This window comes from Rhincodon typus, chromosome 14 (assembly GCF_021869965.1).
Source record: "Rhincodon typus isolate 14 chromosome 14, sRhiTyp1.1, whole genome shotgun sequence".
In the NCBI taxonomy this organism is placed as follows: Eukaryota; Metazoa; Chordata; class Chondrichthyes; order Orectolobiformes; family Rhincodontidae; genus Rhincodon; species Rhincodon typus.
This window is the reverse complement of record NC_063345.1, coordinates 14,691,470-14,706,277: the sequence shown is the minus strand read 5'-3', so window position 1 is coordinate 14,706,277 and position 14,808 is coordinate 14,691,470. Positions and strand designations below refer to the sequence as shown.

The 14,808-nt window shown below is 38.1% G+C and overlaps 1 protein-coding gene across 1 annotated transcript in view; it reads left to right on the top strand.

Moving 5' to 3' along the window:
- rxfp2l (relaxin family peptide receptor 2, like) overlaps positions 1–14,808 on the top strand; it is a 91,111-nt gene that overhangs the window by 25,809 nt on the left and 50,494 nt on the right. The window contains exons 2-3 of the mRNA XM_048605445.1: positions 13,630–13,776; positions 14,695–14,775. Of these exons, the coding sequence (XP_048461402.1) occupies positions 13,630–13,776; positions 14,695–14,775 (228 nt within the window). The remainder of the gene's footprint in view (positions 1–13,629; positions 13,777–14,694; positions 14,776–14,808) is intronic.

Below are 14,808 nucleotides of genomic sequence, written 5' to 3'. Positions count from 1 at the left end.
ACCCTACCCATGGGTCCTGTAATGACAAAGTGCTATTCGCTGACCTGGCGAAATCTATTTTCCATGTTCCCTAGTATTACCTTCAGATTGGATGATTTTCTAAAACCCTCCTGATTGACAGTCCATGAATTTTGAGGAAAGCCTGCTGAAAATGAACATTCTGGTAGGTAAGTATTACATATTCACTATTGGATCCTTTATTATAAATTAGATTTGTTTTTACTGCAGTGATTGGTGGTATGGCTGTGATAAGTTAACTGCTCAATTGACCTGCATTGTGTACATGTTGAAATACATCAAAATAATTTTCACATTGAGAAAAGTGCTATGTTCAAAACTGCAGGAACTCTTGTGTCATAATCCAAAATAGGTAAAATGTTCATTGTGTTTCACCTTTATCAAGACATTGGTGTACAGCTGCAACTTGGAGAAAAATGCATGTGCCTGTTTCTGGTTGCCTTGATCAATAGGCAACTTGGTGTAGTTTAGGAAAACTGACCCCTAATCTGCCATTTCAGTTTGAGTCAAGTCCATTTATATACTGTTGCATGGGATGGTTTAACAGCTGAGCCCTATATCAATGTCAAGCTGAGTTATAAAATCTGTAAAACCATCTATCTCAGCAGGTAGTTGTATACTCTGTTTGATTGACAGTTTTAAGAGGTTATTCAAGGATTCTCCATCTTTGACGTGGTTACTGAATATATTATTTTGTGTTTATAACTTAAAGGGATTCAGGAATTACTCCTTGGGTCCGGAGTTTTATTTTAGCATATATTCTACTGTGTTTAAATGACAATTCTAACAGTTTAAAGGTTAACCTTTTCATGACCATTTTGTGTATTTCCCATTGTTGTTACATGGCTACTGATGTCTACTTATAGCAGGTACTGGGTGAATGGCTATGGAGGATGGATGGAGAACATAAAGTGATCTTGGAGCTGTGAAGAGATATGAATGATGTTGAAAAGGGACTATACAGAGGATACGTAAAGGGCACAAACTGTATGAGGAATATGTGGGGGTGTGGAGCTGTGAGGAGTATGCAGGAGGCATGAGGGTGGTTGGGTAGAGGGTTGGGGATTGAAGAATAATGTCAATTCAAAGCCAATATTCCCAACACCACAGATGGGCATTTACATGGCACCCACCATCCTCCAGTGATGACTTCAACCTGTCTAAGGTGGTAACAGACCTGAACATTGACAACCTACATCTATCAGGGATGAAATATGGGGGAAGAGGTAATGAGTTCAGGTTGGTGGGGTTGAGAAATGGCGCAACTGACATTTGCTGAAGCTGAGATGAAATATGGGCTCACCATTAGAGGCAGGAAACAGAAAATGGGGAACTATAGAATAGTTACCCTGATGTCACCGACCAGAGAAATGCTATACTTTTGTTATTCAGTACAGGATTGTGGACATTCAGGAAATTATAATAGGTTTAGTTATCACAAATTTATGAAAGGAAAATCACATTTGATCATTGTTATTAGAGTTTTTTTGACATTGTAACCATTATGGTATACAAGGGGGCCCAGTATATTTTCAAAAAGAAACTGTATGTAAGATTGATGGAGACCTACTTCAGGTTTCTACATGTGTGCTATACCTCTGGCTATACCTTGTGTGGTCTGCTTACTGTTATTGAATTAAAATAGCATATGTATATGTGAGCCTTTCATGCAGCTGTAAACTTTGAATGGATGCTGCTTTGAAGTGGCTGAGCCAAACAGGTTGATGTGACAACCAGGTCACAGATTTGGATGTATGCAGACAAAATCTTAATTTAACCCACCAGAAACAGCAAGTGAAGTAAGAGGGTTCCTACAGGATTCTAGCAATTTCCCAATCGCAGATGTTAGGCTAACTGGCTGATAGTTTCCTGCTTTCTCTTTCCCTCCATTCTTGAACATTATGAAAAATATTTGCTTAAATGTTTACCAGTGCTTATCCACTGACTTCCCCTTAATCTGTTTCTGAGCCTCTTCAGACAACTCTTTCTTTGAACTTCTGAAATTGCCCTTATTTAAATTAAGGACATTGGTTTGAGACCCCAGTTGCTCTCCCTCAAGATGAATTTGAAATTGGAGCATGATCCTTAACTATGAGATTTCTTATTAATCCTACCTCAGAAACAAATACCAGATCTAAAATCGCCTGTTTTGGTGTAAGTTCTGCAACATATTGTTCTCAGAAACAATCCCTGATGTATTCTACATATTCATCTTCCATGTTACCCTTGCCCATATGCAGATTAAAAGCACCCATGATAATCAAAGTGCCCTTCTTATACACCACCTTATTTTCCCAATTTATACTTTGTTCTACAGTGAGGCAATTTTTTGGGAGTATACAGAAGACTCTTATTCATGGCATTTCTTTTACTATGTCTTATTTTCACCCAAACTGATTCTGCATCATAACCTATTGCACCAACTTCACTCCCAATACCATCCTTTATTAACAAAGCTTCTCCATCTCCTTTTCCTTTTTGCCTATTCTTTCGGAACATCAAATACCCTTGAATATTAAGTTCCTAGTCTTGGTCATCCTGCAACCAAATCTTTACAATACCTACCAAATCATATTCATTTATTTCAATCTACGCTAACAACTCACCTATCTTGTTATATATGCTGCATGCATCCGGGTAAAGAACCTTAAGCTTTGACTTTTTACCATTATTACGTACCCTGATCCTAATTTCTGCTTCACTCCTCTGAGTATATCTTGTACCCGTTCCTGTCATACTTTGCCATTTTTTGAAGTTCACCATACTTCAATGCACTAGGGAGGTCACAGAGCTACTGTAGGCAATGAGGTGGGACTTCATCCTCTTCTCTCTGAGTAGGGATGGAAAAACATGCAAATTCACCAGGACAGCAGGCTTTCCCAATGATTCAGGACACCATTATCAGGTGACCATGTCAAGAAGTTCATCTCAATGAATCCTGTTGTCCTGGGAGCACCCACAATTGTTTATTTATTCTGCAAAAGTCCAGAAACCTGTCATCTTCAGGGGAAACTCTAAAACTTCAGCCACTACTGTATTTCTGCGGTAATAAAAGCAAAGTACTGCAAATGCTGGAGATCTGAAATAAACATAGAAAAGGCGAGAGAAAGTCAGCAAGTCTGGCAGCAGCTGTGGAAAAAGAAACAGGATGATAGTTTTGAGTCAATTAGACTCTTTGGAACTGAAGGAGGTTGGAGAAGTGATGAGCTCTAAGCTGGAGGAAAAGGGGGAGGGGAGGACCATGTGAAATAGATGGTAAAGGTGCTACGGAGAAAAAGGCAAAGGGAGCACTAATGGTAGTAGAGAAGACATATAGTTGAAGAATAAGTGATATTGGCATGTATTACTGACAGAAAATAAGCAGCTATACTGAGAGCAAACCCATGCAAAAAAGATCTTGGGAGGCTGAGGAGTGAATGTGTTTTCAGTCAGGTATCTCATGCTCAAGATTGAGCCCTGAAGGCTGTAAAGTGATGAGTGGAAATTTATGTTCTGTTCTTCAGCCTTTGGTTGGACCTCACTGGAACACTGTCAAAATAGGCCTGCAGAAATGTTAGCGTGAGACCAAGTTGATATAAGAACATAAGAACTAGGAGCAGGAGTAGGCCATCTGGCCCCTCGAGCCTGCCCCGCCATTTAATAAGATCGTGGCTGATCTTTTTGAGACTCAGCTCCACTTACCCGCCAACTCACCATAACCCTTAATTCCTTAACTGTTCAAAAATTTATCTAGCCTTGCCTTAAAGACATTCAGTGAGGTAGCTTCAAGCGCTTCACTGGCAGGGAGTTCCACAGATTCACAACCCTTTGGGTGAAGAAGTTCCTCCTGACCTCAGTCCTACATCTGCTTCCCTTTATTTTGAGGCGATGCCCTCTAGTCCTAGTTTCACCTGCTAGCGGAAACAACCTCCCTGCCTCCACCTTATCTATTCCCTTCATAATCTTATATGTTTCTATAAGATCTCCCCTCATTCTTCTGAATTCCAATGAGTATAATCCCAGTCTACTCAGTCTCTCCTCATAATCCAACTCTCTCAACTCTGGAATCAACCGAGTGAATCTCCTCTGCACCCCCTCCAGTGCTAGTATATCTCTTCTCAAGTAAGGAGACCAACTATCTTGGATGGTATATGACTAGAAGGTCAGGATCATTCTTATAGACAGAATGGAGGTGTTACGCAATGTGGTCATTTAGTGTGCATTTGGTTACACTGATGTAGTGGAGACTGCATTGCGAGCAGTGAATGTTGTGGACTAGATTTCTCCTGAGGTATTTATAAGGATATACCAGAGCTATTGTATCTTTTGGAGGGTACTGGATAGTAAAGTGGTTTTCACACTCACGTTTCACCTCTAGGAACTGATTTTGAATCTATGAACAAAGAAATAAGAAACAGGAGAAGTAACCTCTAACTCTTCTAAAATCCCTGCCTGCCTAGCATAAAACAATCTGGCCATTTCAGGTATGCTTTCACCAATCCTTTTGCTTGGACAGTTGAGTTGAAAGGTGCATCAGTTTGCCAGCTGAAAGGTTCCATGTGAAATGTGTTTATGCACTCTTAATCAAATACCACATGGGCAGCGATTCCAAACAGCTAACTGTCCTTAATTTATCAGCTTGACACAAACAACCTGAGAATCGCTACATGATGACAGAAGTGGAAAACCTCATTTTGATTATTGCACTAATGAGGAAATAGTAGAAAATACTTTACCTTGCATTTAGTCATGTAGTATCTGATGCAAGGGGATTCAATACGAATGCTAGGTGTCTACAATGGGGAAGCATTTAATTTTCCAGCAACTATTATGCGACTAGAAAATGACAAAATGTATCACAAGTAACTCACTAGTTGTTGAGGTTAATCTGATTCAATGTGATTGACTTGATAGTATTCATTCTTCCAACTTAGTGGGTTGTGGTTTGGGTGGACATTGATAAAATGTTAGAATAACAGAAAGTTTGTAATCATTATGTTTACAGCATGCCTCAAATGAACGTACACAAGGGATTAGTTTTTAAAGTGCATTTGTTGTTATCATTGTTGCAAACATGGAAGAATTTGGCCAGAACTCCAAGCTCCTATTTGAAATCACTTACACCATCCAAACAAGCATTTGGATTTGGTTTAACATGTCAGCTGAAAGACTATTAATCTCATGATATAATGGGAAACATTTGACTTTAAACTGATGGTATCAAAAGCAGATTAGCTGGTCATTCGTCTGACTGCTACCTGTAGGAGCATGCTGTTCACAAAATAGCTGCCACATTGGCCTGTATAAAATTGACTGCACTCCAAAAGGAACTCATTGTACATGAAGTTCTTTGCAGTATTTCAAAAGATGTGATAAATTCTTATGTTCATTCCCATAAGGTGGATACTTATTAAAATAAGCTTAATGTACTGCTCATTCTTATTAGCTGCCTCTATGTTATCAGGAAGCATGATTGTATTTCACGCAATACATAATATTAAAACTGTTGGAAGTCCTTGCTCTATTGAACTAGAACCAATTTTTACTTTCAACATTTAAACATCCTTAATAGCCTTGACATTGTACACTGCTTCTTTCTACAGCTTCCTTTTGTTAGTGAAAGAAGGGTTTTCTTCCCTCTTTGTTTCACCCATTAGGATTGCTGTCCCTTTGTGACTTGTATTTCTTGTATTGTGATTTTGAATTTCCCACTTCACTCCTATCTCTTCTCTGAATGAACTTGGATTCAAATGAACTAAATGAACAATGAGCTCTTCTCTAAATGAATCCCAAGGATAGCCATCCTTCTTTAATCTGAATTCATGTTTAGGGGTTATTGACCACAAAATTGTGAGTTGTGCACAACAAGGTTGAGTATGCAAAGTTGTTTCACAAATCTGTTTTGAAACTCAAGTACCATATCTTTGGGTTAAGTGTCTTTTGTTATTAAAATCGTAAAATGATATAAATTAGAAATATAAAATGCTGTGAGGCACATGTTTGACCTTGTTTTCCTGTTTTCTAAATTAATCAACCTCTTTTCGCTCCAGAAGAATGTCTAGATGGCTCTTGAATCTATTTATACTACTTATATCAATTGTCTTCTCCAGTAACCAGCCCCTCCACATTGAAATATTTCACCATAGTAAACAATTTGACTCATTCAGTTTTGTCCTTTTCCACTTGTGATGTTTTAAATTTGCACATCACATCTATGAGAATACAAAAAGCAATTTACCTAATTATTCTGCAGCAAGATAGGCCATAAATCCTGGCTTTGCCAGTGACACATCCAGTGAACTCATTAAAAAGAAAAATAGAAAACTCCTTGCTTTGACTAAGTCATTAGTGCACACAATATTACACATTGACAAATGCCTTAAATAGAAACCTTATGTTCTTATTTTCTAAGATCACTGTGCTTTGTAGTATTTTCCACCTCTACCATTATGTGGCACTGGGTAAAGGTTGTTTGAAGTAGTTCACTGCCACCAATCGTCCTTTATCTTTGCTTTGTTTTGGGCCTATCTAGTGATTAGTGGTAGAGGATGCACTCTCATAGAGTATCTAAAAAGAGGCACTTTACTTGGATATCAAGGATTATTGAATGTTAACAATAAGTACAATTACAAGTATAATAACTAGGACCTTAGGAGTTTCTATAGATACATCTGCTATCTCCAAAAGCTGGAGTGGAACTCCATGGTTCTAGCCACAGACCCGGTGTGATATCACTATAATGGATGGAGCTAATGTAATATATTAGTAATCGCTCAGTACCATTAGTTTATGCAACCGATCACCCCAAGTTCTTTTTCCACCACAGTTAGCTGATTATGTAATCATGTATCAAATTATATCGCATTTACTCCAACCTCATCTCCCCCAAGTATCTGGTTTCACAATTTGAGGTCATCTAGATGTTTAAAACTTATCTTAGAATACACTGTCTTTGGAATTGGAAGAATGGTAAGTCTCTTGCTGAAAGAATGTTGACCTTGGTTCTGATCCATGGATCAGTTCCTCATTAAATGATCTTTTATTGCCTGGATATATTTTGTGATGGACATCATTCTTTGTAAACGTTATTGTTGGTTTATTACCTGATCTGGAAAATGTGTAACCTCCTGAATTTTCTTTTTGGATGACAGCTTCTCTATTGAAATAAATATTTTCTTCCTTTTAGTTTACTGAATTCCTAGATCAGGCACTCATTTTATAACTAGAAGACGTTGTCTCTGTTTTTCAATAGCCTGGATGTTGGACTAAACAGTTGTGAGGCCAATGAGGTAAATAGCTTGTGAATTTTGGGTTTTTTTTTTAAGTTGGAACAATAGAAGCTGCCTGAATGGGTGGGATCAAGTTCCCAGAGAACCTGATTTTTTAGTTTTAGCTTTCAGTTGCTGGAATCTTGAAGCTGGATGTGGAAGCTCTTATTCTTCTCTCTATTATAGCTAATATATGGGGTTCTCTTCCTGCTGCTGGAATTGCATGTGAGACAGTCTATTTTACTGAATTTGCCTTTGCCAAGGGTGTGTTTATGGGATGTTACTATATTGGAACAGTTGATTAGCAGTAGTTAATATAATATTTCAATAGAGTTACTGTTAAGCCAATTATTTTCTTTTGTTTTTATTTTATCTGTATTTTAACTGGAGTGTTAAAATAAAGTGTGTTTTGCTTAAAGTGACAATTGAATTGCATCTGGAATGCAATGCCTTACATTTACCTTTAAAATAAGAAAAAAGTTAGGGTCTAAGCTATCTTCTTAATATATTTTGCAGGGGTTTAGTATGGTCCACAACACAGTTCCTTCTTCTTGACCCCACCTTGGATCTATGATGTTGGTCTGACTTCTATGGAGTCAAATACAACTTAACTCCATCGAGTTGTTGATCAGGCTAGACACATTCAGTTGCCTTTTGTAGTTGTTTGACTGACAAAGCAACATTTTCATTATCAGGGTTTCCCACATTTTTTTAATTTCAAAGTGGTGGCTACCACCTCTTCCATGGCTTTCCTGCCTTCTGCAAGCAAGATAAAATTGATTCTGGAATGAAAATGAAGTTGCTGGAAAAGCTCAGCAGGTCTGGCAGCATCTGTGAAGGAACAAACAGAGTCAACGTTTCGGGTCCGATGACCCTTCAGTCCTGAGGAAGGGTCACCCGACCCGAAACATTAATTCTGTTTTTTCCTTCACAGATGCTGCCAGACCTGCTGAGCTTTTCCAGCAACTTTGTTTTCGCTCCTGGTTTACAGCATCCACAGTTCTTTCGGTTTTTACAAAATTGATTCTGCCTGAATAAAGTTGATGCTTTCAACTTTGCACAGTCTAAAACGTCAGCACTTTCTTTGACATATTTTGTAAAATAAATTTCTTTAAATATATAAATTATCCAGCTTTATAAATCTCCCTGCTCAAATAGTGGCTTAAGTCCTAATCTTTTTAAATCTTTAATGTTTTCTTTGACCTTTCTTCTTCTGCTGCTTTTGTTCACTAGATTTGTTTATGTTTGCTTTTCTTCAGCTTAACTATATTCAAGACCTGCCCAATTCGGTAGCCCCAGTTTTCTGGACCTTTCAGAGTTCTTTGCAGTGGTGTCTCATGGAGCATACTGTTGATGGCAGCAATTCCTTGCCTTCCTTTTCTGATAATTGAGGCATTTTTAACAAAGTTGTGTTTTTTTCCTTTAGGATCTTGGACTTTATCTCCTGAAGCTTTCAGTTGGCTTTTACAGAGCCTCCTTAACTAAGGCCTTTGTATTTTCGATGTGGCTGGCTTTTCTCACTTGTCCCAGCCCGGCAATTTGAAATCTGTCTTTTCTTTTGGGTCTTTTAGATTTCTTCTCTCATTGTGGAGGTCAGATCTGCACGGCTGTCACCATGTCTTATTTTTCAACATGACTGCTTATGGGACCTTGCAAAGATAATTGAAAGTTCTAAAAATTTATTTCCTTGCTTTTGGGGAGTAAGGACAATGTATGAAGGCTGTGTCATTATACAGAAATGGTAACATCCATGCATAGAAGTCAACAATTCAACCCCTCAGGTCTGCTGCGCCTTTCCATTAGATCATGGTTAATCTCCACCTCACTTTAAATTATCTAACGTAGTTCTCTATCCCTTTATATCTTTACAAAATTAAAAGCTCACAAGTTCAATATAGAAATTTCCAATTCTTGTCCCTCATCTGCACCATGTTAGGAATGGATCATTTCAGATTTCTGTTACTGTTTTTGGGCCTAAGGTAGCAAGGCTAGAGGGTGGTCAGAAAGAATGGGGGCAAAGGGAGTCTGTAAAGGGTGCAAGAAGAGCAGCAATGAAGGGGAGGGGTGTTGAGGAACGGGACAGCAAAACTGGGGCACAGAAGGAGAAAGAGTAATTTTGAATCTTTCAACAATGGATTGGTGTATGATGTGAACATTACTATTGTAACAAATATTGTCAGTTGGATATTTTAATCTTGAACAGTTTATTTCATAATGACGTACATTTATGTGTTATTACATCTCAAAGCATCTCACATAGTGTGAATTACTTGGAGTACACTAGCTGTGTTAGAGTCAAACATGTAAGCATTTACCTGTGGCTTCATCAATCCACAGGAAGCATGTTTACAGTGATTTTTTTGTTTTTGTATTGGTATGTGTGTTAGTTTGTTTTCTAAATAATTGGTCACCAACTCATGCCAGTTATCTCATGCCAATTTAAATATCATGGCATCTTGAAATTATGTTTGTGATGTTTAACTGAGCGATGATAGTTTTTGAGGAAATTGATTAATTCCTCTAATTCCATTTCTGTGTGAGTCCAAATACTGTCATGATCCCAGCTGATGATATTACTGGTCAAGTCTGATGCCAGAATGAAATTTGGCCTGATAGATCATATTTGTTAAACACGTGGTCATTCACTGAAACATAGTCACACTAAATTGGAGTTTCATTGACAGAAAAGAGGTTTTATTAGACAATAGGCAAAAACAAAATGAAGTTATCTACATTTGGAATCCAATTTAGAAAACAAACTTAGAAACACCGAGCAAGACAAAGTTCAATCCATACCCCAAAACATCACTTTACAGATGTTCACCTCCAAAGGAATTAACTTTCTGAATCAAATCTTGAAGTTCAATTTAGCTGATTCCTCCCAGATAGCACACCACTCATACTCAAGGGCAACTGGTGCTGGAAAATAAATGCTTACCCAGCCAGTGAAGTCCACATTCCATGAATGAATAAAACACTCTTTTACCTGTGAATTGTGAGATCTTCTTCTCTGAATACGCATAAAATCAGGGGCTTAGACTTTCTCAGCTTTTAATTACCTGAGCTTTCTGACAAAATATTCATTGATGGGAAGTTTCACAAATTAAACATTTCTACTAATGTTACTGTATTTTCTCTGAACTGAACAATCTGAACTCCTATTTTAGGAATGGATCTGGTTTCTGACCCTAATTAGGCTCTCTGCCAAAAATTTTTAATATCTGAGGTTTTGCAAGTTAAAACCAATCTTTGATTATTCTGGACCAAAAACAAGCTAATGACCCTCAATGATTACCCCAGCTGTTGTAAAACTGCCACAGTAAAAACGTCTTCCATTAATACGTCAGGGCACCTTGTCCTCTGACACATACTGGTTAAGGCCACTGTTCCAAAAGAATTGTCTTATGCCTTTTATTAAAGAAACCATCAAAAAAGTAACCAGGTGCCATTGTTTTAAAACACAAACTCTAAAAATTATATTAATATATATATAATCAGACACATTTCATTACAACACACCATAGGTCAATACAAAAACAAAAGCTAATGTCGCTATGTGATTGCATCACCCAATAAAGCAGTTTGTGAGAATACAAATAGATCCCATGGAAATCAAATAGTAACATTTGAGAAAATCCTGAGCAGTTTTTGAAATAAAAATTATTTTAAATTCTGGCTCAGCAGTACGGTGGTTCAGTGGTTAGCATGCTGCCTCACAGCACTAAGGACCCTGGTTTGATTCCACCCTCGGGTGACTGTGTTGACTTTACACCTTCTCCCCATGTCTGTGCAGGTTTCCTCTGGGCGGTCCAGTTTCCAAAGATATGCAGGTTAGGTGGATTGGCCATGCTAAATTGCCCATAGTGTCCGGGGATGTTCAGGCCGGGTGGATTAGCCATAGGAAATGCAAGTTTATAGGGACAGGGTAGGGGGGTGGGTCTGGGTGGAATGTTCTTCGGATTTTCAGTGTGGACTTAATGGGCCGAATTGCCTACTTCCACACTGTAGGTATTCTATGATTCTAATTTCAGAATATGTTCCATCAATGTGAGAGGAATTAGTTTCTGTTGATTTAGTCTACTGAATCCTTTTAACATTTTAAACTTTTGATCAGATCCATTGTCATGGGAATATAAGGCAGGTTTATGCAACCTCCCTCCTGAGTTAGCCCTGTACACTCCAATAGATTATAGTATTAACAATTTGTGGAAAGAACAAGTTTTATTGACCAAATAATTCCTTCTCATTCAGTGCACATTTTGTGTTTATTTGCAATGCAGGACTACCCTCATTGTGAGAGACATCATTGGATGCACTTACAGTACAAATTCAGCACTGGTGCAAAGTGTTTTTTCACCTTATACTGACACAAAACATATGCACTGTAACTTAACAGTTACAATGCAATTTGATTACAAAGCAAACCATAGCAAAAGTTAATCTTTGAAGAAATCTCACTTTCACTCCTGTGTCAAGTTGATTCTTGGCTTCAGATTCTTCATTTATTCTATAACTGCAGCATGGTGATCAGCAAAGCAAATACACACTTAGAAAACTGCAGCCCAGAGCAGACTTACTGAATGACTATAGTGTGGCCAAAGATGCTGATATTGTTTTAACATTTATATCAGTGCACTGTAGCCAAAATCTCCTCAAATGTTCCAACACGTTATGCATAATTCATCAAGGGCAGAAATTCGGAACAAATTCATAACTGAGATGGTAAGAAAAGAACATTCTGTTATTGTATAACAATGAGTTTTAGATTAATTGAAGAATGGGGTCAGGGGAGGCCCAGGAAACAAACCTCATGAAAATCATTATTAATATGTGAAGCAGTAATATTTGAAGGACTGAAACCAAAAATGGAAACTGAGGATTTCAACAATTTTTAAGCTAGTCTTCGAAATAAGAATTCCCTCAAGTCTTTGCAAATTAAGAACAGCAAATGCAAAATTAGAAATAAAATGGACAAACTCCTTTATTTTTATATGCTATTTTTTGAACAGGTCAAAGTTAAAATGGTGATCAATGGCTTCCATATTAAATATAATCTATATAAAGGGTAAATACGTCCTTTTATTTTTCTTTATTTTGCATTGTGGATCAAAATGGGAAAAGGATGGCTTCAAACCAAGGACTATGGAAGAAGTTGCAACATTTTTGAAAACAAGTAGCTGCAACTCATTGTGAGTTGTGTTTACATTGTTCCTCTGTTCAAGCAGTGAGGGAAGACGTCTAAGATGCTACGGCACCATGGGTGCGTATGCAGAATAGATAGTTTGCTGATTGGTTTGTGCATACAGGACTTGTTGTGTAGGCCAGGAATCATCAGCATGAGAACAGATCTCTGATTGGCTCCTGGACAGGTAAACAGACAGTTTGTGAACAATGCAGAGGCAGAAGCTCCAGCTTGCAACAGAGAAAGTGTCTTTCTCTCTGCAGGGAAATAACCAAAATCTGGAAGATACCTAGCTATTCTCTTCCACCACTTGATGTAAGCTGTTGCCTCTAACCAGTGACTGAAAGAATGAACAATTAATGTGTCAATGCCCAGTGTCTGCAGTAAAGAACTGAAAGGACATGGAAAGATTAAGGAAATTGGGGATCAAAATGTCTTGGCAAGTAAAAGGGACCCTCATTGAATCTGGTGGACTGGTGCTGTTGAACAATGTTTCCCCATTATTCTTTCTCCACCCATTACATCTTCTTTGTTTGTCTGTGTCTGTCTGTATGTATGTGTGTGAAGTGGTTTAAGAAGGGACTTAGCCAGTAGAGTTACATGTTGATAATTCATGCTTTTGTTTGTTTTCAGTTAGAATTTTTTTTTCTTGGTAATAATTGGTAGTTTCTTGTTAATTACAGAAACCTGGTCAGTGTCTTTTTTTTTAACCAGAGTTCATTAGATTTTGTGTAATTGGATTACAGTTTTAATTGTTGTGATGATCCCAGGAAATATGGGGCTCAAATATCAACTCACTTTCCCAAGTGGGTCATGACAAAAGCAAGAATCAGAAGCCAGAAATGACATGCCATGGCTGATTAAAATAAAAGAGCAAAATTGAACCAAAAGAAATGACAATATTATTAGCACAATATAAAGCTTCAATTACTGACTGGTAAATATTGGTGCCTGCAGAATCTTGGGGTGCATTGGAACTCCAGATATTGTGGTGCAGAACACCATTCGAGCTTAAGTCATATATCTGAGGATTTGTAAATAGAATTGACATATTTTCATGAGTTCAAATTTAACACTGGATTAAAAGGTGTCTTCCTCACATAGTGCAGTCACATTCGATTTTCAAATTGGTAACCTTACTGTTAGACTGTTTTATGTTGTCTTTCCACTTCCTTGTTGCAGCTTCCAGTGCATTTCGTACAGGCTTTCAAACCATATCCTGCCCCCTTGGATACTTCCCTTGTGGCAATCTCAGCGTGTGTCTGCCCCAGCCTCTACACTGCAATGGGGTCATAGAATGTGAAAATGGAGCTGATGAGGATGAATGTGGTAGGTACAGTCGGGTGAATGTAGAGACAGGTTGTAGGAATCTGTGTGTTTGAATTCAGAACCAATTTGATATATTTGTATCTTGAAAAATCCATGGTGATTATGACCTGCCTCCAGACAATTTTTCATGTTGATTTATTTTCTTTGGAAGCTGTTCTTATGGCAGTCTTGAAGAGACAGCAGACAATAACATGTTTGATTATTGAGTTTGTGCTTAAGTGCCTTTGATAACATAAAAGAACTTTGCCCCAAACTTTGTCAAATATAGCAATATTCAGATTCAAAATAGTCAGTAATAATACCTTGACGTAAATAATTCGCAGAGGATTGGTTATACAAGAAACAAAATTTCTAGGAATTAAGCAAAACTAGCCTCCTGAAAGAAATTAGTTCTTGCTGTTCTGTTTTAAAAGAGAGGGTTGAATTTCCCTGATGTCATGTTGACAGTCTTGGAAGCAGTGGGAGAGCCAGGAAAATATAGTATGGCCAAATGCCAAGAAGCAGTCTCAGAGTGGGTTTGGTTATGTGCTCCATACCAGAGATGGGACCATGAAAGGCCTCACACTGAAGCCAAATGTTTCAACCTCCTCTCCGAAGAGCCTAATGGCTTTGACCACCACCCCCCCCACCCCCGACCCTTCTTCCACCCCCCATAATGATTAATTTAGATCCCTGCATCTGAGGATGCCTCCATATTGAAGTGCCCTCACTGTTACCTGCCCTAGCAGTGCCCACCCCTCTCTGTGTGGCTGCAAGCCAACCATCTTACTAAGAATGCAATGCAGCCTCTGGGAAAATTGTGCCCCCTTTCTTGCTACCAAAAGGTCAGATTTTCAAGCCATTTTGGAGTTTATCCCAAGAGTGAAGCTTTGATATAATTTCCTGCATTACTCACCTGCTTCATTTTTCCTGTTTCAGCTGACCTCCATGGCTGGCCAAACCTTGTAGATTGGTACTTCAACCAAGTCACACGTATTAATAATGAACCAGAGGATTGTTGTGAGTAACCATTTATTTTACTTGATTTGTAGA